Source organism: Trichomycterus rosablanca, chromosome 16, assembly GCF_030014385.1.
Source record: "Trichomycterus rosablanca isolate fTriRos1 chromosome 16, fTriRos1.hap1, whole genome shotgun sequence".
Classification (NCBI taxonomy): Eukaryota; Metazoa; Chordata; class Actinopteri; order Siluriformes; family Trichomycteridae; genus Trichomycterus; species Trichomycterus rosablanca.
The window spans coordinates 8,079,675-8,107,373 of record NC_086003.1 but is presented as its reverse complement, the minus strand read 5'-3'; the positions used below and the strand labels follow the sequence as shown (position 1 = coordinate 8,107,373).

At 41.6% G+C, this 27,699-nt stretch overlaps 3 protein-coding genes across 6 annotated transcripts in view; 2 read left to right on the top strand and 1 right to left on the bottom strand.

Annotated features, from left to right (window-relative positions):
* Positions 1–959, top strand: part of sec16a (SEC16 homolog A, endoplasmic reticulum export factor) — a 54,100-nt gene extending 53,141 nt beyond the window's left edge. For all 4 annotated transcript variants that reach the window (XM_063012229.1, XM_063012231.1, XM_063012230.1 and 1 more), the window contains one exon: positions 53–959. In XM_063012229.1, coding sequence (XP_062868299.1) covers positions 53–112 — 60 coding nt within the window. In that variant the 3' untranslated portion in view covers positions 113–959. The remainder of the gene's footprint in view (positions 1–52) is intronic.
* On the bottom strand, positions 943–9,333 carry LOC134330942 (polyadenylate-binding protein 1-B). Its single transcript, XM_063012232.1, has 7 exons — positions 9,217–9,333; positions 7,410–7,545; positions 7,209–7,321; positions 7,024–7,123; positions 5,743–5,864; positions 5,045–5,139; positions 943–2,890 (listed from the first exon to the last, which is right to left on the bottom strand). The coding sequence occupies exons 1-7, from the start codon at positions 9,308–9,310 to the stop codon at positions 2,852–2,854; spliced, it is 699 nt and encodes a 232-aa protein (XP_062868302.1). The 5' UTR covers positions 9,311–9,333; the 3' UTR covers positions 943–2,851.
* Positions 9,334–10,126: 793 nt separating this feature from the next.
* rpl28 (ribosomal protein L28) lies at positions 10,127–16,313 on the top strand. Its single transcript, XM_063011225.1, has 5 exons — positions 10,127–10,209; positions 13,428–13,519; positions 14,526–14,649; positions 15,009–15,127; positions 16,180–16,313. The coding sequence occupies exons 2-5, from the start codon at positions 13,439–13,441 to the stop codon at positions 16,267–16,269; spliced, it is 414 nt and encodes a 137-aa protein (XP_062867295.1). The 5' UTR covers positions 10,127–10,209; positions 13,428–13,438; the 3' UTR covers positions 16,270–16,313.
* The last annotated feature ends 11,386 nt before the right edge of the window (positions 16,314–27,699 follow it).

Genomic DNA, 27,699 nt, shown 5'->3' with positions numbered 1-27,699 from the left:
AAGTTTTTTCCACCAATGTATATCACTAAACTAGATCATTCTTCTGTTCCAGGCTGCTCCTCGTGCTCGTCCAGGCAGGTTGGGGCAGCGCGAGTACCCGACGATGAAATAATGAAGTAGATCTGTGGTTGCAGATCTAGCTGTGTTCTTACATCCAGTCAGACTGAATTATTGACCCAAGATTGAAGAATTGCTTGTGTCTGGCCTCCCAGTCTTCACCACCAACACAACGTTTGTGAATTTTCCTCGACAAGGTGTATGATGTTCCGAACAGGGAAGAAAAATCACCCTAACCCACACTAAAGTGCTACCCATTTCCATTTCTGTCCGATCTCTTTTCTTTTCTTCCTCTTTTCCCTGTGTATTGACTGGAATGCTCTCGTGAGTGTGTTCTTTAAGTGCAATAATGATGTGTAGCTTTGAGTCAGACGTCTCTAATGGATCCCAAGCGCGTGCGTTTCAGCCCCGTGTTTGTACCAGGGACGGGAGTGCCGACGGGACGTGGCCAGTGCAGGGTGTGCGGTCCTTCTGCCTGCTTTCATCCGAGGGTCATTGGAAGATTTTAGATATTTATTACGGCTTCCTGTTGGAACGAGAAGCGTTTAGACTATATTTTATTTTTAATCACAACTCCTCCCAGGCTGTACGTCCGAATTAATATTTATACAGTAGTAAGTGTGCGATCAACATCTGTCCCTATTCTTTTGGATCAGTCTTTAATTTCTGTATCTGGATGCTTACTGTACCCATTTAACCTATTTTTCCATATTCTCTAACCCTTGTTGTATTTTGATTGCGTAACTCGTTCCAATGGCAACAATGAGGATTTTTTTGTAATTCCAAAGAATTACTCTTACTCACTTTAAAGGAAGCCTGGAGTTTTCCATTGTGTTTCAAATCAACTGTATAATGAAGCAAAAGAAACAGTGATACAAATAAACATATTTTTGAGCTCTTTAGCTCTTCTGTGTATTTTAATGGAATTTTTATTTCACATTTTCATTACTAGGAATGTTGCAACATAATAATCACAAAACATTATCCCATGGTGGTTCCTTACATTTACTTTGACTTTTGTTTGATTGCAGACAGGATGAACCCGAGATATTTCATGTTTTGTCTGCTCAACTTAATTTCATTTGTTAATATACCTCCATTCCTGCATTTCAGGCCTGCAACAGATTCCAAAAATGGATAATGGTACTGATGTGAAAAAACTAAATAATGATGTGATTGTAATCATGGTTTGGTACAAAAGCAGCATCCAGGAAAGGCTGAGTCTTTGATGAACAAAGATGATCAGAGAATCTCCAGTTTGTCAACAAATGTGTGAGAAAATGATTGAAATGTTTAAAAACAAGGTACCTCAAAGAAAGATTGGAAGGGATTTGCATATTTCTCCCTCTACAGTGCATAATATCATTAAACGATTCAAGGAATCGGGAGAAATTTCTGTGTGTAAAGGCCAAGGATGCAAGCTTAAGCTGAACACCTGTGATCAGTGGTAGCACAGCGGTTAAGGTACAGGACTAGTAATCAGAAGGTTGCTGGTTCAAGCCCCGCATCAGCCAGCTTGCCACTGTTGGGCCCTTGAGCCCTCAACTGCTTGCGATGTATACTGTCTCAATTGTAAGTCGCTTTGGATAAAGGTGTCTGCTAAATGCTGAAAATGTAAATGTAAATGATCATCTGATCCCTCAGACGGCACTGCATCAAGAACCGCCACTCAATAGCTGATATAATCACATGGGTGAGGACCTTTGTCAAGCACTACAATACAGAGTTACATGCACAAATGCCACTTAAAACTTTACTGTGCAAAAAAGAAGCCTTATGTTAACCATGTCCAGAAGCGGCGTTGAGTTCTCTGGGCTCGGAGACATCTAGGATGGACCATCACACAGTGGAAACGTGTATTGTGGTCAGATGAATCAGCATTCCAGGTCTTTTTTTGGAAAAAAGGACGTCGTGTGCTCCGGACCAAAGACGAAAAGGACCATCCAGACTGTAATCAGGAACAATTCCAAAAGCCAGGGTCTGTCATGGTATGGGGCTGTGGCAGTGCCCTTGGCAAAGGTCATTTACACTTCTGTGATGGCAGCATTAATGCAGAAAAGTACATCGAGATCTTAGAGCAACATATGCTGCCTTCAAGACGTCATCTTTTCCAGGAACGTCCATGCATTTTTCAACAAGACGATGCAAAACCACATGCTGCACACATCACAAAGGCACGGCTGCAGAAGAAGAGGGTACGGGTACTGGACTGGCCTGCCTGCAGTCCTGACCTGTCCCCAATAGAGAATGTGTGGAGAATTTTGAAACGAAAAATGCGACCAGGAAGAATGAGACAAAATAAAAGCTGAAACACAATCACTTGGTCTTCTCGGTGCCAAAACGTCTTTTAAGTGTGGTGAAAAGGAATGGCAACACTGCAAAGTGGTAAATGTTTTACTGTCCCAACTTTTTTGGAATGTGTTGCAGGCCTGAAATGCAGGAATGGATGTTTGAGCAGATAAAACATGAAATATCTGATTTGGGGTTGTATAAAACTCTTTACTGTGTGCACAAAGCCAAGTCTTTAAAGACATCTATTGTGATCCAGACCTTCCCGTCCATCCTTAGTGCCTGACCTCACACATGCGCTTTTGTCCGTACATTTCCTGCAGACACACCACACCCTCTCGTAGAGAGTCTTCCTAGACGAATTGAGGCTGGTAAAGTTGCCACGGGCGACAGTGTGGAGGAAGGGGTTTGGTGTAGGCGACTCCATGTTAATAATAATGGTTGTTGGGCACATTTGTACAATGTTCATGCATAAATACAGTACATTTATATTTCAACCGTTATACTAATTCATCTCTGGTTGCGTTTGATCCGAAGTGTTCTCCTGGCCAGAGAGAGACAAGGAGAGTCAGAGACAGACAAAGTGAGATTTTCCACTTAAATTCATTGTTATTTATGACACAATTTATATGCATAAAACATTCATGATTCTATAAACAATTACGTAACACTTTTGTCCAATCAACTGTAATCTCGGTTGCTATGCACAACAATCTATTTTATCTGTGGTTTTTTTTTAGCATTTCCCCCCCCAACTCATCGATTTAGTCATGTCCAATTACCCGATTGCATTGCGCTTCCCCTCTACTGATGTTGACCGCCACTTCTGATCGAGGAGAGCCGTGACTAACAAACGCCCCCTCCAACATCTTTTCACCTGCACAATGCAAGTTCATATGTGGATCAGCTTTGCGCACAAAAAGTCAAACCCTGATCCCACTATCCTCTGTCTCTGTGCAGGCGTCATCAATCAGCCAGCAGAGGTCGTAATTGTATCAGTTATGAGGAATCCCCTCCGGCACCCTCCCTGCAAACGAGCCAATCATTGTTCATTTAGGCGCCCAGCCTGCTGGTAGCAGAGCTGAGATTCGAACCGACGAGTTCGAGATGTCAGCTCTGGTGTGTTTTATCTGTGCTTTAATATTCATTTATTAGTTATTTAACACTGAACCTAACACTAAATCAAAAGCCTTTTTTTTTTTTTTTACTGGTAGCTGAATGACCAGTAAACTTAACCATTTAGACAATTCATCCCGCCTGGTATTTCATATTTTCCTTGTATCCAAAGCCACTTACAACTTAGGCTGTATACATTGCAAGCAATTGAGAGTTAAGGGCCTCGCTCAAGGGCCCAACAGTGTCAAGCTGGCAGATGTGGGGCTTGAACCAGGGACCTTTTGATTACTAGTATTGTACTTTAACCTGAAAGCTACTCCTTCCGACTCCTGTATCTATGTTAAAAGTGTAAACTAATCTAATCAGGGTCTAATTCCCTGTTCACCACTGCCAAGAGCTGGAGCTCTCAAGTTCGAATCTCAGCTGCGCTTTTGAACTGACCGGGCGCCTACCAGGCGTTTGATTGGCTGTGCCTGAGGGACGAAGGTAAACTGGGTTCTTTATTTTTCTTTATTTCATCAGCTGCTCAACAGTGCATGGTCGATGTTGTCTGATTGTCCTCTTTGTGGTGCACCATTCATTTTTAATAGGAGACAGATCTGGACTGCAGGAAGGCCAGTCAAGCATACGCACTCTGTTCTGAGGTCTAGCACTGTCTTGATAAAATAACCACAGGAAATAATGTCCTCTTTATGGCAGCATATGTCTCTGCATCACTGGTACCTACACATATATTCAAGTCACCTATACTGTGGGCTCAGATACACCTCCATAACATGACAGATGTTATGTGAATGGGTCTTGTTTGTCTTTGGGACAGAGAACTAGATCGCTATCTCGGAAACAAGCTGAAACGTGGACTCATCTGACCACTGCACACATTTGTACTGTCCTTAGGTCTATCTGAGTTAAGCTCTGGCCCAAAAAACCTATAGAATTGTCGTATGGCTTTCTCTTTGCGAAACAGAGGATCAGGTTGCATTTCCTGATGCAGTGACAGTATTTTTCCAAAGTACTCCCAAGCCCATGCGCCCATATTTGTCACAGTAGCATAACGGTTTCTTAGGCACTGCTGTCCGAATGCTAGAGGATCACACAACAGTGATTCAACTGTGGTTTCCGCATTGCCCTACACAGACTGAGATTTCTTTTCATCTTTCCACAATATTGTGTATAGTAGATGGTGAAATACCTTACTTATCTGTAATCTTGCATGAAGAGTATTTTTAAACTGTCTTTTCTCTCACAAGCTTGGCAGAATTTGTGCAGTACAGACTGCACAAAGTGGTTTAATATGGAGATCTGTATCGCGCACGGAGTGTCAGGCTCGATATCTATTATCTCCAGTCTTTTATGCAGATGCCATTGATCAGCCAGCAGAGGTCATAATTGCAACAGTCATGAGGAATCCCCTCATTGAGAGCATTCCCACCCTCACGACGAGCCAATCATTGTCCATACAGGCGCCCAGCCTGCCGGTAGCAGAGCTGAAATTCCACCCGAACCCACATGTAAAATATGTTGGTCTTAGACTGTTAAGCAAGTGGTGTGTGTGTGTGTGTGTGTGTGTGTGTGTGTGTACCAGAGCACTCTTTGCTCGTTGCACTGCTGCTTCCAGCATGACACGATCTGTCAAAATCTGCTTCAGGATGCTGGAGTCCAGTTCTAACAGCATTCCTACAGAGAGTTCATACATAATGTGCTGTATATTAAACATCACCTACATGACCAACATTCCTGGAAGTGCAATACATGGCTAAGCATACACATTACAATCTATAGTATGTGGACAACCCTTTTAATTATTAGATTACTAGACATTTTGAAATGAGATGAGCTCATGTGTCCACATACTTTTGGCCATAATGTATATATGGACAACAAAACATTGCTTTATAATACAGTATGTGCTTGTACCTGTGTGGTATTACAAGGTCAGGAGAGAGTTGGTCCCCATTTTCTTCTATAACATCTTTACTAGGTTTTAGAACATGACTGCAGGGATTCCTTGTTTTAATTCCCTCAAGCTGCTGCAGCAGCACATGATTCCCCAAAATTAGGACACAGCATGTTGATTTACCAGAACTGCAAACTGTTACTGGCTGTCACTCTACCTCATGTTGCATACTGTTGCCAGCTCTCCATGACTTGTATGGCTGGTATGAACAGTTAAATGGGACACGCCTAGCAGACCATGACCTATTCTGCTGTCAATGATAACGTGGGGTATAAAGGGTGTCCACATGCCCATGGCCTTACAGCACTAATGTATACACTCACCAGTGATATCTGCGCAGTGTGCATGCTCTATGTCTTGTACAAGAGTAAACAATCTCTCTCCGATCGCTTCCAGCTTGTCTTGCTCTGAGCAGTCGCTCACATCAGACTCCTCCTTTCTATGCCTACAAATTTACATATTAAAGGTAAAGCAGATATGCCAGTTTAAACAGTTACAGTACAAAGTATTAAACCACCTCCTTGTTTCTACACTCAGTCCATTTTATCAGCTCCACTTACCATATAGAAGCACTTTGTAGTTCTACAATTACTGACTGTAGTCCATCTGTTTCTCTGCATGCTTTGTTAGCCCCCTTTCATGCTGTTCTTCAATGGTCAGGACCACCACAGAGCAGGTATTATTTAGGTGGTGGATCATTCTCAGCACTGCAGTGACACTGACATGGTGGTGGTGTGTTAGTGTGTGTTGTGCTGGTATGAGTGGATCAGACACAGCAGCGCTGCTGGAGTCATTAAACACCTCACTGTCACTGCTGGACTGAGAATAGTCCACCAACCAAAAACATCCAGCTAACAGCGCCCCGTGGGCAGCGTCCTGTGACCACTGATGAAGGTCTAGAAGATGACCAACTCAAAGAGCAGCAATAGATGAGCGATCGTCTCTGACTTTACATCTACAAGGTGGACCAACTAGTCCAACTGTCTAATAGAGTGGAAAGTGAGTGGACACGGTATTTAAAAACTCCAGGTGTGTTAGTGTGTGCTGTGCTGGTATGAGTGGATCAGACACAGCAGCGCTGCTGGAGTTTTTAAATACAGTGTCCACTCACTGTCCACTCTATTAGACACTCCTACCTAGTCGGTCCACCTTGTAGATGTAAAGTCAGAGACGATCTCTTATCTATTACTGAGTTGGTCATCTTCTAGACCTTCATCAGTAGTCATAGGACGCTGCCCACGGGGCGCTGTTGGCTGGATATTTTTGGTTGGTGGACTATTCTCAGTCCAGCAGTGACAGTGAGGTGTTTAAAAACTCCATCAATGATCCTCCACCCAAATAATACCTGCTCTGTAGTGCTCCTGGGAGAGTCCTGACCATTGAAGAACAGCATGAAAAGCGGGCTAACAAAGCATGCAGAGAAACAGATGGACTACAGTCAGTAATTGTAGAACTACAAAGTGCTTCTATATGGTAAAAGCTGATAAAATGGACAGTGTGTGTAGAAACTAAAAGGTGGTTTTAATGTTATGGATGATCGGCTGTATGTTCAAATTGTTTGAATATGATATGCACACAGGTTTTGTGTAACTCTACACACTCACTGGTGTAAGGTTTTCAGAGCCATGTTGACTTTCTTTTCCAGCAGTACAGGGTCAGACAGCAGGTTCAGAACCACCTCTTTTTTCTGCTCCAACAGCATGCCTGTGTTTATAAATGGGTTCAAGTAACTAATAATTATGACTGAATAAATCGACTGGTTCATTGAAGTAAATGTGAATTGACAGACCTGTTATTTTTTCCGTGTGTCCTGTGTTGAGAAGTTCAATGAGCTCGTACAACTGTTCACCCAGAGAGTCAGAAGCGACAGAGTCAGCATCATCAACCTGTGATACTGGTTTACTATGGAATCAAAACATACATTGACATTACAGTTAAAAGCTTAATGGCACAACATATACATGGTATTTATGTGCCCGTTGTGTGTCACCTGTTGGCAGGTTGTAGATCTGTGTGTGAGTTATCGTGTTGTAGGGCTGCCACCGCTCTCTCCAGCGCTTTGGTAAGTAAAGCCTCATCCTGCAGCATCTGACTAACGACGGCCTCCGGCAGCTCCAGCAGCATTCCTGCAGCACACACAGCACCCAACACTCAACCTAAAGCTCTTCAAGGGGCAATGTGGACACCCCTTGTAATCAGTGCATTTAGCTGTTTTGCCACACCTACCCTATATGGCCAAATGTATACTTATTGAGTGCCTGTGTTTCCACCACTCCCGTTTATAATCTTGCTGCGTTCTACATTAAATATTTTAGTGTTAAAAAGGGGTGGGTTTGTAACCAACTCAGCACAGAGCCACTCAAGAAGCTCCTGGTTTCAATTCCCAAGTAGAGCAGTCCGGATACTTTCTGTGTGGTACATGTTCTCCCTGTGTCTGCATGGGTTTCCTCCAGGAGCACCGGTTTTCTGACAGTTAAAAAGGGGTGGGTTTGTAACCAACTCAGCATGGAGCCACTCAACAAGGTCCTGGTTTTCATTCCAAAGTGGAGCGGTCCAGATACTTTCTGTGTGGAACATGTTCTCCCTTTGACTGCATGGGTTTCCTCCGGGAGCTCCGGTTTCCTCCCACAGTCCAGACATGCATGTTTGGTGAATATAAGATACAAAAAGGGGTGGGTTCATAGCCAACTCAACATAGCGCCGCTGAACAAGGTCCTGGTTTTAATTCCCAAGTAGAGCAGTCCGGATACTTTCTGTGTGGAACATGTTCTCCCGGTGTTTGCATGGGTTTCCTCCGGGAGCTCCGGTTTTCTGACAGTTAAAAAGGGGTGGGTTTGTAACCAACTCAGCATAGAGCCACTCAACAAGGTCCTGGTTCTCATTCCAAAGTGGAGCGGTCCAGATACTTTCTGTGTGGAACATGTTCTCCCTTTGACTGCATGGGTTTCCTCCGGGAGCTCCGGTTTTCTCCCACAGTCCAAAAACATGCAAGTTTGGTGAATATGAGATACAAAAAGGGGTGGGTTCATAGCCAACTCAACATAGCGCCGCTGAACAAGGTCCTGGTTTTAATTCCCAAGTAGAGCAGTCAGTCCGGATACTTTCCGTGTGGTACATGTTCTCCCTGTGTCTGCATGGGTTTCCTCCAGGAGCTCTGGTTTTCTGACAGTTAAAAAGGGGTGGGTTCATAACCAACTCAGCATAGAGCCACTCAAAAAGCTCCTGGTTTTAATTCCCAAGTAGAGCGGTCCAGATACTTTCTGTGTGGTACATGTTCTCCCTGTGTTTGCATGGGTTTCCTCCAGGAGCTCCGGTTTCCTCCCACAGTCCAAAGACATGCAAGTTTGGTGTATATGAGAGCAGTCCAGATACTGTCTGTGCCGTACATGTCTCCCTGTCTGCATGGGTTTCCTCTGGGAGCTCCGGTTTCCTCCCACAGTTCAAAGACATGCAAGTTTGGTGAATATGAGATACAAAATTGCCCATGATTGTGTTTGACATTAAACCTGAACTGATGAATCAAGTGTAACCTAATGAAGATACAGTAAGACTGTTTAGTTAGTTTATTCTGGGTCACATATCTTAAGTAAAGTGTTTGTGCATTACTGTCCAGCTACCAAACGTATCAAATGCTTTAAAGGCAAAATGAACACAAATCCCTGCAGTCATGTTCAAGTATCTAACAGAGGAATCACATGAGTGTCACATGAGCTCAGGTGTTCGCCTACTGTTACTCGTGTAGCTTAACATCATGGCATTTTAGTGCTTATTGACATGGCATGCATGTGTAGCAGTACCTGTTAGTTTGGGAGCCATATCGGCATGTTTGGCACTGACAAGATGGTACAATTTCTCTCCAAGTGACTCCAGATCCTCCTCATTCTCCATCATGTGTACTGCAAACTTGTAGCTAATTCAACTTTCACCTGCTACTACATTACCAAAAAAAACTATTTTATATTTACATTCATAAATGTCAAATTAAATAATAATGTTAGTTAAAACGTGTTCATATTTCTTAACAAAATGTTAATTAAATGTATTTGATACAAAACACAAAAGTAACTAGAAAGCACAGGAGAGGCTGAATTCTAAATGCCTCTTTATCCATCACATAAGTGCACTACATATAGAGTAAAAGAAATACTGTCGCGCCCTTTGTAGTGCGTTCATACAGACACTATCAAGTAATTCGACACTGAACAGTATTGTATTTGTTTTTATCTGCATCATTGTCGCTCAGAAATGATGTACGACTCTGAAGCTGTGACTTACTCAAACGTCCCAAATGGCGTAGTTATCCCTATTCCCTACAACCTACACAATTTATAATGTATATGTTTTTATTGTAATATACGCAACGCATTTAGATTAAGACTTATTACAGTACATTTTGCGTTTATATGGATTAATATAGAAGTTTACATTGTGCAATTACTGCCATTTCCAATCATTTATATGGTAACTTTACTCGCCATGTAGTGCACTATGTAGTGGATTTGCTGTGGTTCTAAGCTTACACCTAGTTGAGTCTGCGTAGCGACACTATATCCATCCGCGCTGACGCAGTAATATATAGTTCCATGTTTTAAAACAGCTGTTGGTGTTTTACGAAGCATATATACACGTTTTACTAAAACTAAGGTTAAATAAACATCGAAACGGTTTAAAAAAGTATTAATTTGACAAAACGTATACGCTTAAGCTTTCTTCGTATGCGCAAGGATCTATAAAGTTTTCGCCGGAACCGGAACTCCTTCCTTTCTCTCCCTCTTCCTCCGCTGGAAAAGGTAACGTGGTCGACTTGTGTTACATGTAATAAGCATTAAAAGACGTTTTATTAATTTATAGGACATTAACTGTGCCGTTATATAAGTCGTAAGTTTTAAAGTTGGTTATAATCCTGAATAAAAGGTTGTGTATGAAGTTTCTGTTCACATTTAACTTAAAATGCGGTCTGTATTAAGGCCTAGCGCGGAGTGGCTTAGCAGAGACTAGCGCTTGAAGTTAGCTTAATTGCTAACGCGAGTAGTTTCCCCTCACACTTTGCTCCTTTTTGCAGCTGACATAAAATACGCACAGTTTCGTACATTATTATTAAATAATTGTATGTATTATAGGTTCAAGTTAACGGAATTGCGTTAATATTTTAAGTGTAATCGTTGTTTACGTCACGCTTGCTTGTAGCATGCATTGGCATGGCCGTACAACGTAATGTCACAGTGTTCCGTACATTTTGGCAATTCATGTGACGATTCAACTTGTCTGATGGTTTAATTTTTAAGACAGTATTTAGTTTCATTCAAAACAAAACTCATTAACTACTTGCTGCTGCATTGTATGGAACACGGGTAGCGTTGGTAAATCCGTAAGCAAACGTCTGATCTTTATTTAACATAAGGTTACAGTATTCCGTACATGATTTTATTGGATTTTGCATGCTTCAAGCAAGATTCCATTACTGTGGCAAATGTTTTCAAATGCAGAAATGTCCTGGTTTGGTTAGAAACCTTAATATTGACGTTCTCTTTTAAAATGTGTGTATTGCCATATTAGATTTTGAATTATCATGATACATAAAAGCAAAAATATATGTATCCCAATAATTTTTGACTAGATTGCTAGTAAAATTGATGATACCAGGTGTCAGTTGTAGTGACGATGTCTTCAATATTCATGGTGTCAATATTGTATCATTCAGCACTACTGGGTACATCCATTTGGCAATAGGATTATGCATGCAACCCATCAACCATACTGTCTAAGCAGTTGAGGGTTAAGGGTCTTGCTCAAGGGCCCAACAGTGGCAACCTGGCACTTTCATTAGATTAAGTCCAATAACAGTATATTTTGCTTTTATATAAATTCATATAGGTGTTCACATTATGCAATTAATGCCATTTCCAATCATTTCTATGGTAACTAACATTAAAACCACCTCTTGGTTTTTACACACACTACATTTTATCAGTTCCACTTACCATATAGAAGCATGTTGTAGCTCAACAATTACTAACTGTAGTCCATCTGTTTGTCTGCATGCTTTGTTAGCCCTCTTTCATGCTATTCTTCAATGGTCAGGACCCCCACAGGACCACCACAGAGCAGGTATTATTTAGGTGGTGGATCATTCTCAGCACTGCAGTGACACTGACATGGTGGTGTGTTAGTGTGTGTTGTGCTGGTATGAGTGGATCAGACACAGCAGTGCTGCTGGAGTTTTTAAATACTGTCCACTCTATTAGACACTCCTACCTAGTTGGTCCACCTTGTAGATGTAAAATCAGAGACGATCGTTCATCTTTTGCTGCTGTTTGAGTTGGTCATCTTCTAGACCTTCATCAGTGGTCACAGGACGCTGCCCACGAGGCGCTGTTGGCTGGATATTTTTGGTTGGTGGACTATTCTCAGTCCTGCAGTGATAGTGAGGTGTTTAAAAACTCCAGCAGCGCTGCTGTGTTTGATCCACTCATACCAGCACAACACACACCGACACCCCACCACCATGTCAGTGTCACTGCAGTGCTGAGAATGATCCACCACCTAAATAATACCTGCTCTGTGGGGGTCCTGACGATTGAAGAACAGCATGAAAGGGGGCTAACAAAGCATGTAGAGAAACAGGTGAACTACAGTCAGTAACTGTTGAACTTAAAACTGCTTTTATATGGTAAGAGGAGCTGATAAAATGGACAGTGTGTAGCGAAACAAGGAGGTGGTTTTAATGTTATGTCTGATTGGTGTGTAGTGCACTATAATGGATTTGGTGGGGTTCTAAACACACACCTAGTTGGGTCTGGTTAGTGACATTATATCCATCCGTGCTGACGTTGTAATGTATAGTTCCATGTTTTATAATAGCTGTTGGTTTTTTACGAAGAATATATACATGTTTTCCTAAAACTAAAGTTAAATATAAATATGAACGGTTTAAAAAGTGTAACTTAAATAAAACGTATGAGCTTAAGCGTTCTATGTAGGCGCAATGATCTATAAAGTTTTGCCCCAGAAGTTAATCAGATTGATGATGCCAGGTGTCGGTTGTAGTGACGATCTCTACAATATATTTATGGTAGAAAAAGGATGATGCATGCAACCCATCAAGAGATTCAGCTAAGATTTAAATATTTACATTTAGATTTTTGGCATTAAGCAGACGCTTTTATCCAATCAACTTACAGACCTGACAGCATACTGTCTAAACAATTGAGGGTTAAGGGTCTTGCTCAAGGGCCCAACAGTGGCAACCTGGCAGTGTTTGGGTTTTGACAGACAACCTTTTGATTGCTAGTCCAGTACCTTAACCACTAAGATACAACTGCCCTACATCCATGATATATGATATGATATTTGTATTTGAATAGTTTATATGAACTTGAACACCGTGCCTTTTCATTTTTTAGCAGTCACACTTCAGCTTTGGTGGGGAGGTTCAAACTAGTCGTGGATAGCATGGTTTGATGCTTTTTCTTTGATTCAACATGTACAGATTTTAAAACTTTAAGGCCATGTTTCGGCATGCGACTTGTGGATTTTCAGCTGTCTGAACGTCATAACTCACTTAAATTTCAGATTTAAGTCATAGTTATATTAAGTCACAGTTATATAGACTTCTAGGGCAGCTGTAGCCTAGTGGTTAAGGTACTGGTCCAGTAATCAGAAGGTTGCCGGTTCAAGCCTCAAAACTGCTAGGTTGCCACTGTTGGGCCCTTAAACAAGGCCCTTAACCCTCAATTGCTTAGACTGTATTGTATACTGTCACAGTACTGTAAGTCGCTTTGGATAAAAGCGTCTGCTAAATGCTGAAAATGTAAAATGTAGACATGACTAAAACGTTCAGTGGAACCTTCTATGCATTTCTCAGTGTAGACATGCCTCAGTTATAATCATGTACACCAAGTTTGCTGAAATGACTCCAGTACAGTTATTTCCTTATTTAAACACAGCTTAAGTAATAACAAGATATAGCATGGTGTGATCATGCTAAGCCCTCTATATTGTCTTTCAGGTATCGCCATCATGTCGTCTCACCTGCAATGGATGATTATCAGGGACAACTCCAGCTTCCTCATCAAGAGGAACAAACAGACCTACAGCACTGTAAGCAATCAATGTACTTAACACATAATAGGAAATCATTCCCAAGTGTGTAGGTTTCTGTCCAGCTTTAGACGTTAACATGGCAACCAAGCTGGTTACAAGAGCAAAAGTGACTACAGCTTAACAGTACAAACAACTTATTTATTTGCATCTTATGACCTTAATAACTATGAACAACATGAGTCATTCTCTTTGGTTTGCTGTTACTATTTAATGTACTTGTTAAATGAAATATATTTGTCCATCTTTGCATTGCTGCTAAAGCTAACTGCAACTCACTAATGACATGGTGTCTTAATGTGAAAGGACTGCATTAAATTCTGACATTTTACTCATGAGCATTTAACAAACTGCAGCATTTCACCCCATCATGTGCAGTGTTCTAATGTTACTGGTGCCCTTACCTTGTCTATAAGCTATAGGTATCACTGTTTAAAGCGTATAACTTGGGTGTTTTGCAGTTTTTACTCCGAGTATGGGATCTTAGCAACCATACGAGGTTGTATGCCTAACTGAGCTGGCCAGTCACGACTGCTCCAGTAAAAAGCTGGGATTACATAATATAACAGTTATATGATACCACTTCTTTGTTAAATCAATTACAAAGGTACAGTATTTGATAACATCTGCATTGTGCAAATTATCTGTTCTTCTGACAGAAAACATATGAGCTTACTGGAGGCATGTACTGTATGTGTTCTAAGTTTGTTGCTTGAACAGTCAAAGGCTTTGAGAACATGGTTCCAATTTTGTCTAGTCTTATGTAGCTAATATAATGGCCATTTAGGGCTTTGTAATTCTGCCAGTTGTGACGAAGCAAAATGAACTTAATTAATTACAATTTCTATGCTATGTGCAAAGTGTTTTTTATTGGCAAGGGACAAAAAAAAAAGCTTGAGGTTTTTATCTTGAGCATGAAGTTGAGGTTATGCTGTGTGAACAAACTGGTTAATGTATTATATTCTGCAAATAGTTCACATTACACTACAAATGCTATTTATTTTAGGAGCCAAACAACCTGAAGGCCAGGAATGCCTTCCGTTTTAACGGTCTCATCCACCGTAAGACGGTCGGTGTCGAGCCAGCTGCTGATGGCAAGGGTGTTGTCGTCATCCTGAAGAAGCGTGCAGGTATTTACTACTTAAATTTTAGCTTGTAATGTTTCTACTACCATAGCTTTGTGGTGCCGTGAGTGTAATAACTCATGGAGTAGAAAAACAAACCTGAACACTGATTCTGGTTTAGCAGTTAATCAGCTTTTGAGACCGTGTTTGTAAAATACCCACTGTGATCACTAAGAAAGCAGAACTGTTGTGCTCAAATTTAATTGGTTTAAATAATGTAATAATAACTAACTAATTATTCAGTAATATTTTGTAATAACCCTTTTCTTGACACAATGTCATTTCATACTTACATACTGTTTTAGAAGTGTAGTCATTGTTGGTAGTGTGATTGGAACTGTTGCTGAAATTATGAACTGTTTCAGGTCAGCGTAAACCAGTGAAATCGTTCGAGAAGATCACAATCAACAAGAACTCTCGCACCACTCTCAACCGCCTGAGGAACATCATCCGCAAAAACAACTACAGGAAGGACCTACGCATGGTAAGCAGGCACAAAGTGTTGTTGCGTCTTGAATTGGGTACCTAGTCAAACTGATGCATCACCACCTAATAAGGGGATGTTAAGCTTGTCAGACACCCATTACTATCGACTATCCAACATATAAAGATTATTATATATGCCTGAAACAACAGACCTTTAATCAGTATTATACAACAGTTCTCAGATTTAAACATGTACCTTTCCTCTACTGTATAGGGGAAAAAATGTTTGTTACAGCTACAAACTTAAACCAGTGTGCCATGCACTGATTATCATATTTAAGCAGCGTTTTAATTCATGTTGCAGTAAATTGAGTTTTACCCCTAAAATACCAGTCTAGTCATTTCAAGTTTTCAATTGTGCACAACCCCTGATCTGATCCAACATGTGTCCAGTCTGCGGCCTCTTCTTATCACCTGCCAGTGTTTGGTTCCCACACAGAGCTGGATCACATACGGAGAGCCACACTAAGCTCCATGTGACACCTCCTCCGCATCCTCTCGCACAGGTGCAGAAAAAGACCGTGTCTGTGGCTCTGCTGAGATTCGAACTTTAGTTTGAATTCTCCTCGGTTGGTGTGTTAGCATTCCAGACTGCTGTGCCACCCAAGAGCCCTGGATTTAAATTTTCTGAAGCAAGTTCTAAGCGTCTACATTTTAAATAACGTGGCCACAATCCTTGAATCGTTGTCACTAATGCAGGATTATCCATTTTTATAATGAACTGAGAAATACTTTGGACAATGTTGCTGTTTAGCTGAAGCAAGATGACTCCAATGGTTGACTCGTTATATAGAAGTGCAATAGCTGCTTGGTTGGGGCTTTTCCCCCTTTTTATGTTTTCCTCTTGTAAACCTTAACCTTTGTGCTTAATTGGAATTCTCATTTGTTTTTACACAAGCCATAAGAATAGATTACTCTGCTTTCTCATCCTGTTAAATTGCCTTGTTAGGTTTTGCATTCCTGTAGCCATGTCCTCATCTAAATTCTTGATTACATTTCTCTATAAAGGTGCACATGTAAAGCAGGCTAACATCCTTCCCTCTCTCTTAGGCTGCCCTGAGGCGTGCCAGCGCCATCCTGAAGAGTCAGAAGCCCATGGTGGTAAAGAAGAAGCGCTCCAGGACTCCCAAGAGTGCATAAACATATTACACATGTTCTGACTTAATAAAATAGTTTTGGTCAAATATCCTTTGCTTTGCTTTTTATTGCAGTAGAACTTCTAGCTTGGTTGTGGTTGTACATCCTCATGTAAAGCAGTGTTGCTGGACATCAGTTGTTTGTTTTCTACATTGTTTATAACAAGTCACACTAGCAAGTAGGGATGTAACGATGCACCACAAGACGGTTAAAAATCGATTCACGTGTGTAACGATTCAAATCGGTTTACATGTATAAGGAATTGATGTTAACTTTAAACAGCAGAGGGCGCTGGCACTTCACCTCACCTGGTTGATGTCACTACAGGGTTGCCAGGTTCGGAATTTTCCAGCCAAATTTATTTGTGAGGATACTTTGCTTTATTTGTATTATTTATTTATTTAATGTGGGCTTTGTTTCATTTCAGTTTTTGTTACACAGAAAGGGAAATGTGCATCATTGTTTTGCATAGTTTGTACCTACCGGAAAAATAAAAGGGTGTTCAGTATTTATTTATTTTTATATATATATATATATATATATATACAGTGTATCACAAAAGTGAGTACACCCCTCACATTTCTGCAGATATTGAAGTATATCTTTTCATGGGACAACACTGACAAAATGACACTTTGACACAATGAAAAGTAGTCTGTGTGCAGCTTATATAACAGTGTAAATTTATTCTTCCCTCAAAATAACTCAATATACAGCCATTAATGTCTAAACCACCGGCAACAAAAGTGAGTACACCCCTTAGTGAAAGTTCCTGAAGTGTCAATATTTTGTGTGGCCACCATTATTTCCCAGAACTGCCTTAACTCTCCTGGGCATGGAGTTTACCAGAGCTTCACAGGTTGCCACTGGAATGCTTTTCCACTCCTCCATGACGACATCACGGAGCTGGCGGATATTCGAGACTTTGCGCTCCTCCACCTTCCGCTTGAGGGTGCCCCAAAGATGTTCTATTGGGTTTAGGTCTGGAGACATGCTTGGCCAGTCCATCACCTTTACCCTCAGCCTCTTCAATAAAGCAGTGGTCGTCTTAGAGGTGTGTTTGGGGTCATTATCATGCTGGAACACTGCCCTGCGACCCAGTTTCCGGAGGGAGGGGATCATGCTCTGCTTCAGTATTTCACAGTACATATTGGAGTTCATGTGTCCCTCAATGAAATGTAACTCCCCAACACCTGCTGCACTCATGCAGCCCCAGACCATGGCATTCCCACCACCATGCTTGACTGTAGGCATGACACACTTATCTTTGTACTCCTCACCTGATTGCCGCCACACATGCTTGAGACCATCTGAACCAAACAAATTAATCTTGGTCTCATCAGACCATAGGACATGGTTCCAGTAATCCATGTCCTTTGTTGACATGTCTTCAGCAAACTGTTTGCGGGCTTTCTTGTGTAGAGACTTCAGAAGAGGCTTCCTTCTGGGGTGACAGCCATGCAGACCAATTTGATGTAGTGTGCGGCGTATGGTCTGAGCACTGACAGGCTGACCCCCCACCTTTTCAATCTCTGCAGCAATGCTGACAGCACTCCTGCGCCTATCTTTCAAAGACAGCAGTTGGATGTGACGCTGAGCACGTGCACTCAGCTTCTTTGGACGACCAACGCGAGGTCTGTTCTGAGTGGACCCTGCTCTTTTAAAACGCTGGATGATCTTGGCCACTGTGCTGCAGCTCAGTTTCAGGGTGTTGGCAATCTTCTTGTAGCCTTGGCCATCTTCATGTAGCGCAACAATTCGTCTTTTAAGATCCTCAGAGAGTTCTTTGCCATGAGGTGCCATGTTGGAACTTTCAGTGACCAGTATGAGAGAGTGTGAGAGCTGTACTACTAAATTGAACACACCTGCTCCCTATGCACACCTGAGACCTAGTAACACTAACAAATCACATGACATTTTGGAGGGAAAATGACAAGCAGTGCTCAATTTGGACATTTAGGGGTGTAGTCTCTTAGGGGTGTACTCACTTTTGTTGCCGGTGGTTTAGACATTAATGGCTGTATATTGAGTTATTTTGAGGGAAGAATAAATGTACACTGTTATATAAGCTGCACACAGACTACTTTTCATTGTGTCAAAGTGTCATTTTGTCAGTGTTGTCCCATGAAAAGATATACTTAAATATCTGCAGAAATGTGAGGGGTGTACTCACTTCTGTGATACACTGTATATATATATATATATATATATATATATATATATATATATATAATTTTTATAATATACTAATCTACTCGTGTCCAATTACCCTGAGTGTGTCCTCTATACTGATTTGACCCTTCACCGCTGAGGACTGAGGATGCCTCTCAACTGACATACGCCCCCTCTGGCACGTACAGACTGCAGTTTAAATTTTTTGACAAATGCTTGCTAATTGTTTGAGCAAGTAGTAGTTGAAACTGGTCGATTTAAGTTTACTCTTACTTTGAGGATTACAAATGTGTAATTACTTTCTTTGATTAGAATAGACCATACCAACAGAGAAAGGTGGAAATCGCTTGCAATTTGTTAAACACTTTCTAATATAAAAAAAAGTAATTCTTACAGGGCTGTTTCAGTCCGCTGTGTGGTCCTTTGTGGTTTTCAGAAAGGTCTTCACACTATTCTGAGCAGTTAAGTATCTTACTTGAGTTGTTAGGACCTTGAAACAAGTTTGATGTTAAACGTAAATCTAGCAAATAGATTAGCTTTTTAATAATAGTAACTTGCCTCTCTGACCAAGGGCGGCACGATGGGTAAGTGGGTAGCGCTGTCGCCTCACAGCTAGAAGGTCCTGGGTTTGATCCCCAGGTGGGAAGGTGCGGGTCCTTTCTGTGTGGAGTTTGCATGGTTTACCTGTGTCTTGTGTGGATTTCCTCCGGGTGCTCTGGTTTCCTCCCACAGTCCAAAGACGTATGTGTTCTGATCAGTTAAGTATCTTAAAGTTGTCTGGGCCTTTGCAGAATAAATAACGGAGTGAGGAACAAGTATAATGTTAAAAGTAAAGCTAACCCTAACCCTAGCAAATAGATTAGCTTTTTTATGATCAGTAATAAAAACTTACCTCTTTGATTGAGGCCTTTTAAAAAAAAAATAATAATAAATTTAATATTTTTTTCCCACTTTTTTTACCCCAATTTTTATCCCGTCTAGTCGTGTCCAATCACCCTGATTGCATCCTCTATACTGATTCGACCCTTCACCACTGATTGAGGACGCCTCTCAACTGACATACTATGTACAGATAGTGCATTTTTCACCTGCACGAGTCAAGTTCATACACTGTGTAAGGTGGGCCACACCCCCATCAGCATTATTCCTCAGCCCTGTGCAGGCGCCATCAGTCAGCCAGCAGGGGCCGCAGTCGCACCGGTTATGAGGACCTATGATCCTACTTTCTTACCATGAACCACAGCCAATCGTTGTTCATGCAGCTGCCCAGCCTAGTCGGAGAGGCAGAGCTGAGATTCGATACGATGTATTCGAAACCCCAACTCTGGTGAGCTAGTGTACTTTACCGCTGCGCCACCTGAGCGGCCGACCAAGGCCTTTCTTGCCCGGATGGCCAGCTCTAGGAAGGTTCTGGTTCTTTTGTTCATGGGGACCAAAGTTGTTTTGTTTTGGTTCTGGCCTCATGTTCCAGGGGACACTGGAAGCCTTTTCTTCATCCAAGCTACACTGTCGCCTCACAGCAAGAAGGTCCTGGGTTTGATCCCCAGGTGGGGCGGCCCGGGTCCTTTCTGTGTGGGGTTTGCATGTGCTCCCCGTATCTGTGTGGGTTTACTCCCACAGTCCAAAGACATGCAAGTGAGGTGAATTTGAGATACTAAATTATCCATGACTGTGTTTGATGTAACCTTGTGATCTGATGAATCTTGTGTAATGAGTACCGTTCCTGTCATGAATGTAACCAAAAGTGTAAAACATGATGTTAAAATCCTAATAAACCAACAAACCTCTCTGACCAAGGCCTTTCTTCCCCCAGACTGCCAGATCTAGTAAGGTTTATTGAGGCTTCATGGTCCTGGGGACACTTGAAGCCTTTTCTACATCCAAGCTTTGTCCAGTCATTTTAAATTGGAACCAGTAGTCTCCAATTGAGTGGTAAACTGTACAACACATTTCAAGGGCGATTAAAGCAAAGAAGATGCACCTGGGCATAATTTGTAGTGCCAACGCTAAGGATCTGAATACATTTGTGAATAATAGATGCCAGTGTTTGATGCCAACACAAATTAGCAAAAGATCAAGAGGTCTGAATACTTTCTGAATCAACTGTAGCTCTAAGGGCCGCTATAGAGAAAAAAAACAACAACCTTGGTGTAAAGTACAGTTGTATTTAATTCTGAGACTATAGTAACATGCCCTGGATTCCATAATGGCAGATGTTAAGTTGGTAGTGGACAAGTAATGGTCAACCAACTCTAACCTCAATCTAACACCAGCAAACATCATGGCCTGACCTTACTACTCTTGACTCTTGTAGCTGAGAGGAAGTCAGTCCCTGCAGTCATGTTTCACAATCAAGTAGAATGCCCTCACAGAGGAGTAGGGGCTAAATGCCCATTTAAATGTAAGCTCATGTAGTACTTTGGAATTAAAAATGGCTTTTACCCATGTCCATTCCACATGTTTGGATCGATCCCTTCCTGTCTTCTGGCTGCCTGTAAGTCCCATTTGTGCCCGTGTCCCCAATTAGATCAATAACGGGCAGCTCATTTCACTCTGAGCTGTGAGCTTTGATCAGAACCCAGACAGACGCTGGTGTCCTGGTTGGACAGTATGTATGTGTTACGGGTCCTGGGTTTGGGTGTCTTGGTGTTTGTGGGTGTCTTTTGTAGTGCGTTTGAGTTGCAGGACACGATTCATGCTCTAATAGAGGAGAACATCCATCTCCACGACCAGCTGGAGAACCTTACGGCCGCTCTGAGAGAACTGCGGCGGTTCCTGCTTCGTCGCAGCAATGGTATCTATGTATTTATGAACAGTTCTGCTCTTTGATTAGATATGTGCCTTCATAGGAGAGAGTAAAAATAATGGTATTATTTAAGTGTTTTGTTTCTCAGTGTAGCTTTTTTTTTTTTTTAAAGAAGTATGGGATTTTTCAGAGTATTTTTGGATTTTAAATAGATAATTTAGGGCCAATGGAATGCCTTTATTTGTCATATACACTATATTGCCAAAGGTATTCGCTCGTCTGCCTTCACACGCATATGAATTTGAGTGACGTCCCATTCTTAATCCATAGGGTTTAATATGATATCGGCCCACACTTTGCAGCTATAACAGCAGTTCCCACAAAGTTGGGAGCATGAAATTGTCCAAAATATTTTGGTATGCTGAAGCATTAAGAGTTCCTTTCACTGGAACTAAGGGCCCGAGCCCAACTCCTGAACAACAACCCCACACCATAATCCCCCCTCCACCAAACTTTACACTTGGCACAGTGCAGTCAGACACGTACCGTTCTCCTGGCAACCGCCAAACCCAGACTCGTCCATCGGATTGCCAGACGGAGAAGCGTGATTCGTCACTCCAGAGAACACGTCTCCACTGCTCTAGAGTCCAGTGGCGGCGTGCTTTACACCACTGCATCCGACGCTTTGAGTTGCGCTTGGTGATGTAAGGCTTGGATACAGCTGCTCGGCCATGGGAACCCAGGTTAAATCTGGGATGTAATAGGGTGTTCCAGCGAACATTGACCCAAAAGCTACATCACAACTGATTTTTTTAAGACTAAGTGTGTGTGTGTTTGCACATTCCTAATTAATTTCATGTTCGTCAGGTCATGATAACGAACGTGACGCTGATTCGCAGCAGTTTTGGCAAGAATGGTCACAGTATGGTAAGTGTCTCTAATTGTCTTAAGTGTCCCAATTTAGACCTATATATACATACATATACAGTATATACAGTATATATATATATATATATACAGTGTATCACAAAAGTGAGTACACCCCTCACATTTCTGCAAATATTTCATTATATCTTTTCATGGGACAACACTATAGACATGAAACTTGGATATAACTTAGAGTAGTCAGTGTACAGCTTGTATAGCAGTGTAGATTTACTGTCTTCTGAAAATAACTCAACACACAGCCATTAATGTCTAAATAGCTGGCAACATAAGTGAGTACACCCCACAGTGAACATGTCCAAATTGTGCCCAAATGTGTCGTTGTCCCTCCCTGGTGTCATGTGTCAAGGTCCCAGGTGTAAATGGGGAGCAGGGCTGTTAAATTTGGTGTTTTGGGTACAATTCTCTCATACTGGCCACTGGATATTCAACATGGCACCTCATGGCAAAGAACTCTCTGAGGATGTGAGAAATAGAATTGTTGCTCTCCACAAAGATGGCCTGGGCTATAAGAAGATTGCTAACACCCTGAAACTGAGCTACAGCATGGTGGCCAAGGTCATACAGCGATTTTCCAGGACAGGTTCCACTCGGAACAGGCTTCGCCAGGGTCGACCAAAGAAGTTGAGTCCACGTGTTCGGCGTCATATCCAGAGGTTGGCTTTAAAAAATAGACACATGAGTGCTGCCAGCATTGCTGCAGAGGTTGAAGACGTGGGAGGTCAGCCTGTCAGTGCTCAGACCATACGCCGCACACTGCATCAACTCGGTCTGCATGGTCGTCATCCCAGAAGGAAGCTGACGCACAAGAAAGCCCGCAAACAGTTTGCTGACGACATGCAGTCCAAGAACATGGATTACTGGAATGCCCTGTGGTCTGACGAGACCAAGATAAACTTGTTCGGCTCAGATGGTGTCCAGCATGTGTGGCGGCGCCCTGGTGAGTAGTACCAAGACAACTGTATCTTGCCTACAGTCAAGCATGGTGGTGGTAGCATCATGGTCTTGGGCTGCATGAGTGCTGCTGGCACTGGGGAGCTGCAGTTCATTGAGGGAAACATGAATTCCAACATGTACTGTGACATTCTGAAACAGAGCATGATCCCCTCCCTTCGAAAACTGAATTTTCCAACAGGATAACGACCCCAAACACAACCTCCAAGATGACAACTGCCTTGCTGAGGAAGCTGAAGGTAAAGGTGATGGACTAAACCCAATTGAGCACCTGTGGCGCATCCTCAAGTGGAAGGTGGAGGAGTTCAAGGTGTCTAACATCCACCAGCTCCGTGATGTCATCATGGAGGAGTGGAAGAGGATTCCAGTAGCAACCTGTGCAGCTCTGGTGAATTCCATGCCCAGGAGGGTTAAGGCAGTGCTGGATAATAATGGTGGTCACACAAAATATTGACACTTTGGGCACAATTTGGACATGTTCACTGTGGGGTGTACTCACTTATGTTGCCAGCCATTTAGACATTAATGGCTGTGTGTTGAGTTATTTTCAGAAGACAGTAAATCTACACTGCTATACAAGTTGTACACTGACTACTCTAAGTTATATCCAAGTTTTATTTCTATAGAAATGAAAAGATATAATAAAATATTTGCAGAAATGTGAGGGGTGTACTCACTTTTGTGATACACTGTGTATATACACTGATCAGACATATTTAAACCACCTTCTTGTTTCTACATTCACTGTCCATTTTTTCAGCTCCACTTACCATATAGAAGCACTTTCTAGTTCTACAATTACTGACTGTAGTCCATCTGTTTCTCTGCATGCTTTGTTAGCCCCCTTTCATGATGTTCTTCAATGGTCAGGACCCCCACAGGACCACCACAGAGCAGGTATTATTTAGGTGGTGGATCAGACACAGCAGTGCTGCTGGAGTTTTTAAATACCGTGTCCACTCACTGTCCACTCTATTAGACACTCCTGCCTAGTCGGTCCACCCTGTAGATGTAAAGTCAGAGACGGTCGCTCATCTATTGCTGCGGTTTGAGTTGGTCATCTTCTAGACCTTCATCAGCTGCCCACGGGGCGCTGTTGGCTGGATTTTTTTGGTTGGTGGACTATTCTCAGTCCAGCAGTGACAGTGAGGTGTTTAAAAACTCCAGCAGCACTGCTGTCTTATGCACTCATACCAGCACAACACACACTAACACACCACCACCACGTCAGTGTCACTGCAGTGCTGAGAATGATCAACCACCTAAATAATACCTACTCTGTGGTGGTCCTGTGGTGGTCCTGACCATTTAAGAACAGCATGAAAGGGGGCTAACAAAGCATGTAGAGAAACAGATGGACTACAGTCAGTAATTGTAGAACTTCAAAGTGCTTCTATATGGTAAGTGAAGCTAATAAAATGGACAGTGAGTGTAGAAACAAGCTGATCAGAGTATATCTATGCATATATATATATATATATAATGACCCTCTGTTTTAATAAATCCAGATGATTAAGTAACAAATAAAACTTGATTATTTGAGAGGTAAAAAAAGCCCTGCAATGGACTGGTGCCTTGTCCAGGGTATTCCTGCTGTGAGCCTGACCAGGGTAACACGTTTGATGGGATGCAACTTTAAAGAATGAAATGTAGTACAGTGAGGTTTATAACCTTATTACAGTTTCTATCGACTAGCAATTAAAGTTGTTCTATACAGTATATTAGTAGTTTTTACACAGATGCTATGAGACAATATTTAAGTGTCATTAAGTGTTTGATGTAAGCTTTAATGTTTAATGTTAAGTAATTTTCACCTAGAGCAATTCAAAGCAGCCTGTTTGTCTTTTGCATAATTTTCAGCAGTGGAAAGAAACCAAAGTACTCAAATGAAAACCCACTCAGACATGGATCAATCCCAGTTGCCCAGAACCCATGTTGAGCTGCATTTTAAGTATCTTTAAGTAATTTTGTGTGGTTTATTGTAAATGAGTCCTTATGTACTCATTGGTGCTTTTAATTGTACTTTAAAAGCATGTGTTCATTATTGATTGCTTATGTAATTATAAGGGAAATCTCTCTCTCTCACACACACACACAAACAGACTGATCAATAATGGCAATACAGACATGAGGGGTTCATTAACAGATTCAGCTGTGCAGTTGGTTCTATCACAGTTTCCCAAGGTTCTACTGATTACTAATATGGCTAATATGGTTTAAACATGCCTTTTTCCACATAGTGTGGCCTTGAGCAGCAAACATCATGGGTTACTAAGGGCCTAGAATTGATCCTCACCTCAGGAGAAGGTTGGTGAGGAGTTGTGCATGTGCTCTCAAAGTTCAAATAGGTGTCCTACTCCAGTACTCAGGTTTCTCCAACATACAAAATGCACAGAAGGTAAACTGACCACTCTTTATTGTTTAAATGAAGGTTTAAGTGGTTATGTATGGGCGTGGCAGTAGACCCTGCAAGGATAAAGCATCCACAACGGTATAAAGCAATGAATATAAAAATAAAGCTCCTAATGATAAATATCATGATGATACATTTGTGACAGGGTCATGGGCGACCAAGACTCATCGATGCATGTGGGGATCGAAGGCTGGCCCGTGTGGTCCGATCCAACAGACGAGCTACTGTAGCTCAAATTACAGAAGAAGTTAATGCTGGTTCTGATAGAAGTGTCCACCCATTTACTAACAGTAAACAGAGGGTAGATTGGCTGCCCGTGCCCAGTATTATCTACAGGATACAATCAAGAATTAACTATGTCTATAGCATCCCTGTGTGGAAATTGGTTGTCCAGTCAGAAGTATCTGGACAAATGAATGAAAATACTACGTCCATCATCTAAACAAACATATATTGGATGTATTACATGTATCACGTGTGTGTCTGTGTGTGATTCGCAGGTATCAGTCCTGAGACTCATGTGCAGTTGGAGCATGCTCTGTGTGGACATGAACTTCATGCATCTGCCTCCTCAACCACTGACAACCTGTTCCTCATGCTTACCTTCATTATTGTAACACGGTTACTGCTGTGAGAAAATACACACCATACTGTATCTTAGTAAGAGTGTTGTTTATGTAGGTCCTGTACCACCCAGGAACACTAGGTGCAGAACAGGCATCGATTGATTGGTCACAATGCGGTTTCTGCATCTTTTGGACAGTGGAATGAAACACCTCCAACTTTATATGAACATTCATGTTTTTGAATGGTATGTACAACACGCTTGTGATCAGATGTTCACCATGGTTTTAACCATGTAGTGTAGCTATAATGTCATTTAAGTCAGCAGAGAAAAAATATTAATATATTAATAAAATAATAATAATTAAGACTTAAACATAAAATGAACGTGTACATGTATGCCCCCATGTGGAGGCTTTATGTTACATCTTGTAAACCACAGTGGGACCAGATTTTTACACTTTTTTACATTTACTTTAACTTGTATTTGATTGCAGACAGGATGAATCTGAGATATTTCATGTTTTATCTGCTCAACTTCATTTCATTTATTAATAAACATCCATTCCTGCATTTCAGCCCTGCAACACATTCCAAAAAAAGTTAGGACAGTAAAGCATTTACCAATGTTGACTTGTCGCTGATAACAGTCTGGATGGTCCTTTTTGTCTTTGATCTAGACCACATGGTGTCCATTTTTTCCAAAAAAGACCGGGAATGCTGATTCATCTGACCACAATACACGTTTCTACAGTGTGATGGTCCATCCTAGATGCCTCCGAGCCCAGAGAAGTTGACGCCGCTTCTGGACATGGTTAACATAAAGCTTCTTTTTTTGCACAGTAAAGTTTTAAGTGGCATTTGTGCAGTAACTCTGTATTGTAGTGCTTGACAAAGGTTTGCCAAAGTAATCCCTCACCCATGTGGTTATATCAGCTATTGTTGAGTGGCGGTTCTTGATGCAGTGCCGTCTGAGGGATCGAAGATCACAGGCGTTCAGCTTAAGCTTGTGCGCTTGTCCTTTACGCACTGAAATCCCTCCCGATTTCTTGAATGGTTTAATGATATTATGCACTGTAGAGGGGGAAATATGCAAATCCCTTCCAATCTTTCTTTGAGGTTCATTGTTTTTAAACATTTCAGTAATTTTCTCACGCATTTGTTGACAAACTGGAGATCCTCTGATCATCTTTGCTCATCAAAGACTCAGCCTTTCCTGGATGCTGCTTTTGTACCAAACCATGATTACAATCACCTGTTTGGAATCACATCATTATTTAGTTTTTTCACCTCATTACTAGCCCTAAATTGCCCTCGTCCCAACTTTTTTTTTTTGGAATGTGTTGCAGGCCTGAAATGCAGGAATGAATGTTTATTAATAAATGAAATGAAGTTGATCAGACAAAACATAATTATGTGTTTCATTTTGATGCATTGTTTGTGTTGCCTGGGCCATGGACAAAATGTGGGTCACTTGAAAAACCACAAATCTTTCATACTGTTCTCAGAAATCATTTTGTAATAATTATAAACATTTTAATAAAACTCATCATCACTGCACTCTGCAGCTTGTCATTTTTTCCCATAGCTCAAATACAAATCATGCAATGTTGTGTGTGTCTATAATCATGTACACATA

What these genes read in the sequence shown, in the direction of transcription:
- LOC134330942 (XM_063012232.1), bottom strand. Translation starts at nt 9,310, where the DNA reads ATGATGGAGAATGAGGAGGATCTGGAGTCACTTGGAGAGAAATTGTAC. An exon ending in ACACACGGAAAAAATAACAG is followed by an intron (nt 7,124 to 7,208) that starts GTCTGTCAATTC and finishes TTATAAACACAG; the next exon opens with GCATGCTGTTGGAGCAGAAA. An exon ending in ACACTGCGCAGATATCACTG is followed by an intron (nt 5,140 to 5,742) that starts GTGAGTGTATAC and finishes AACTCTCTGTAG; the next exon opens with GAATGCTGTTAGAACTGGAC.
- rpl28 (XM_063011225.1), top strand. Translation starts at nt 13,439, where the DNA reads ATGTCGTCTCACCTGCAATGGATGATTATCAGGGACAACTCCAGCTTC. An exon ending in ACAAACAGACCTACAGCACT is followed by an intron (nt 13,520 to 14,525) that starts GTAAGCAATCAA and finishes TATTTATTTTAG; the next exon opens with GAGCCAAACAACCTGAAGGC. An exon ending in ACAGGAAGGACCTACGCATG is followed by an intron (nt 15,128 to 16,179) that starts GTAAGCAGGCAC and finishes CCTCTCTCTTAG; the next exon opens with GCTGCCCTGAGGCGTGCCAG.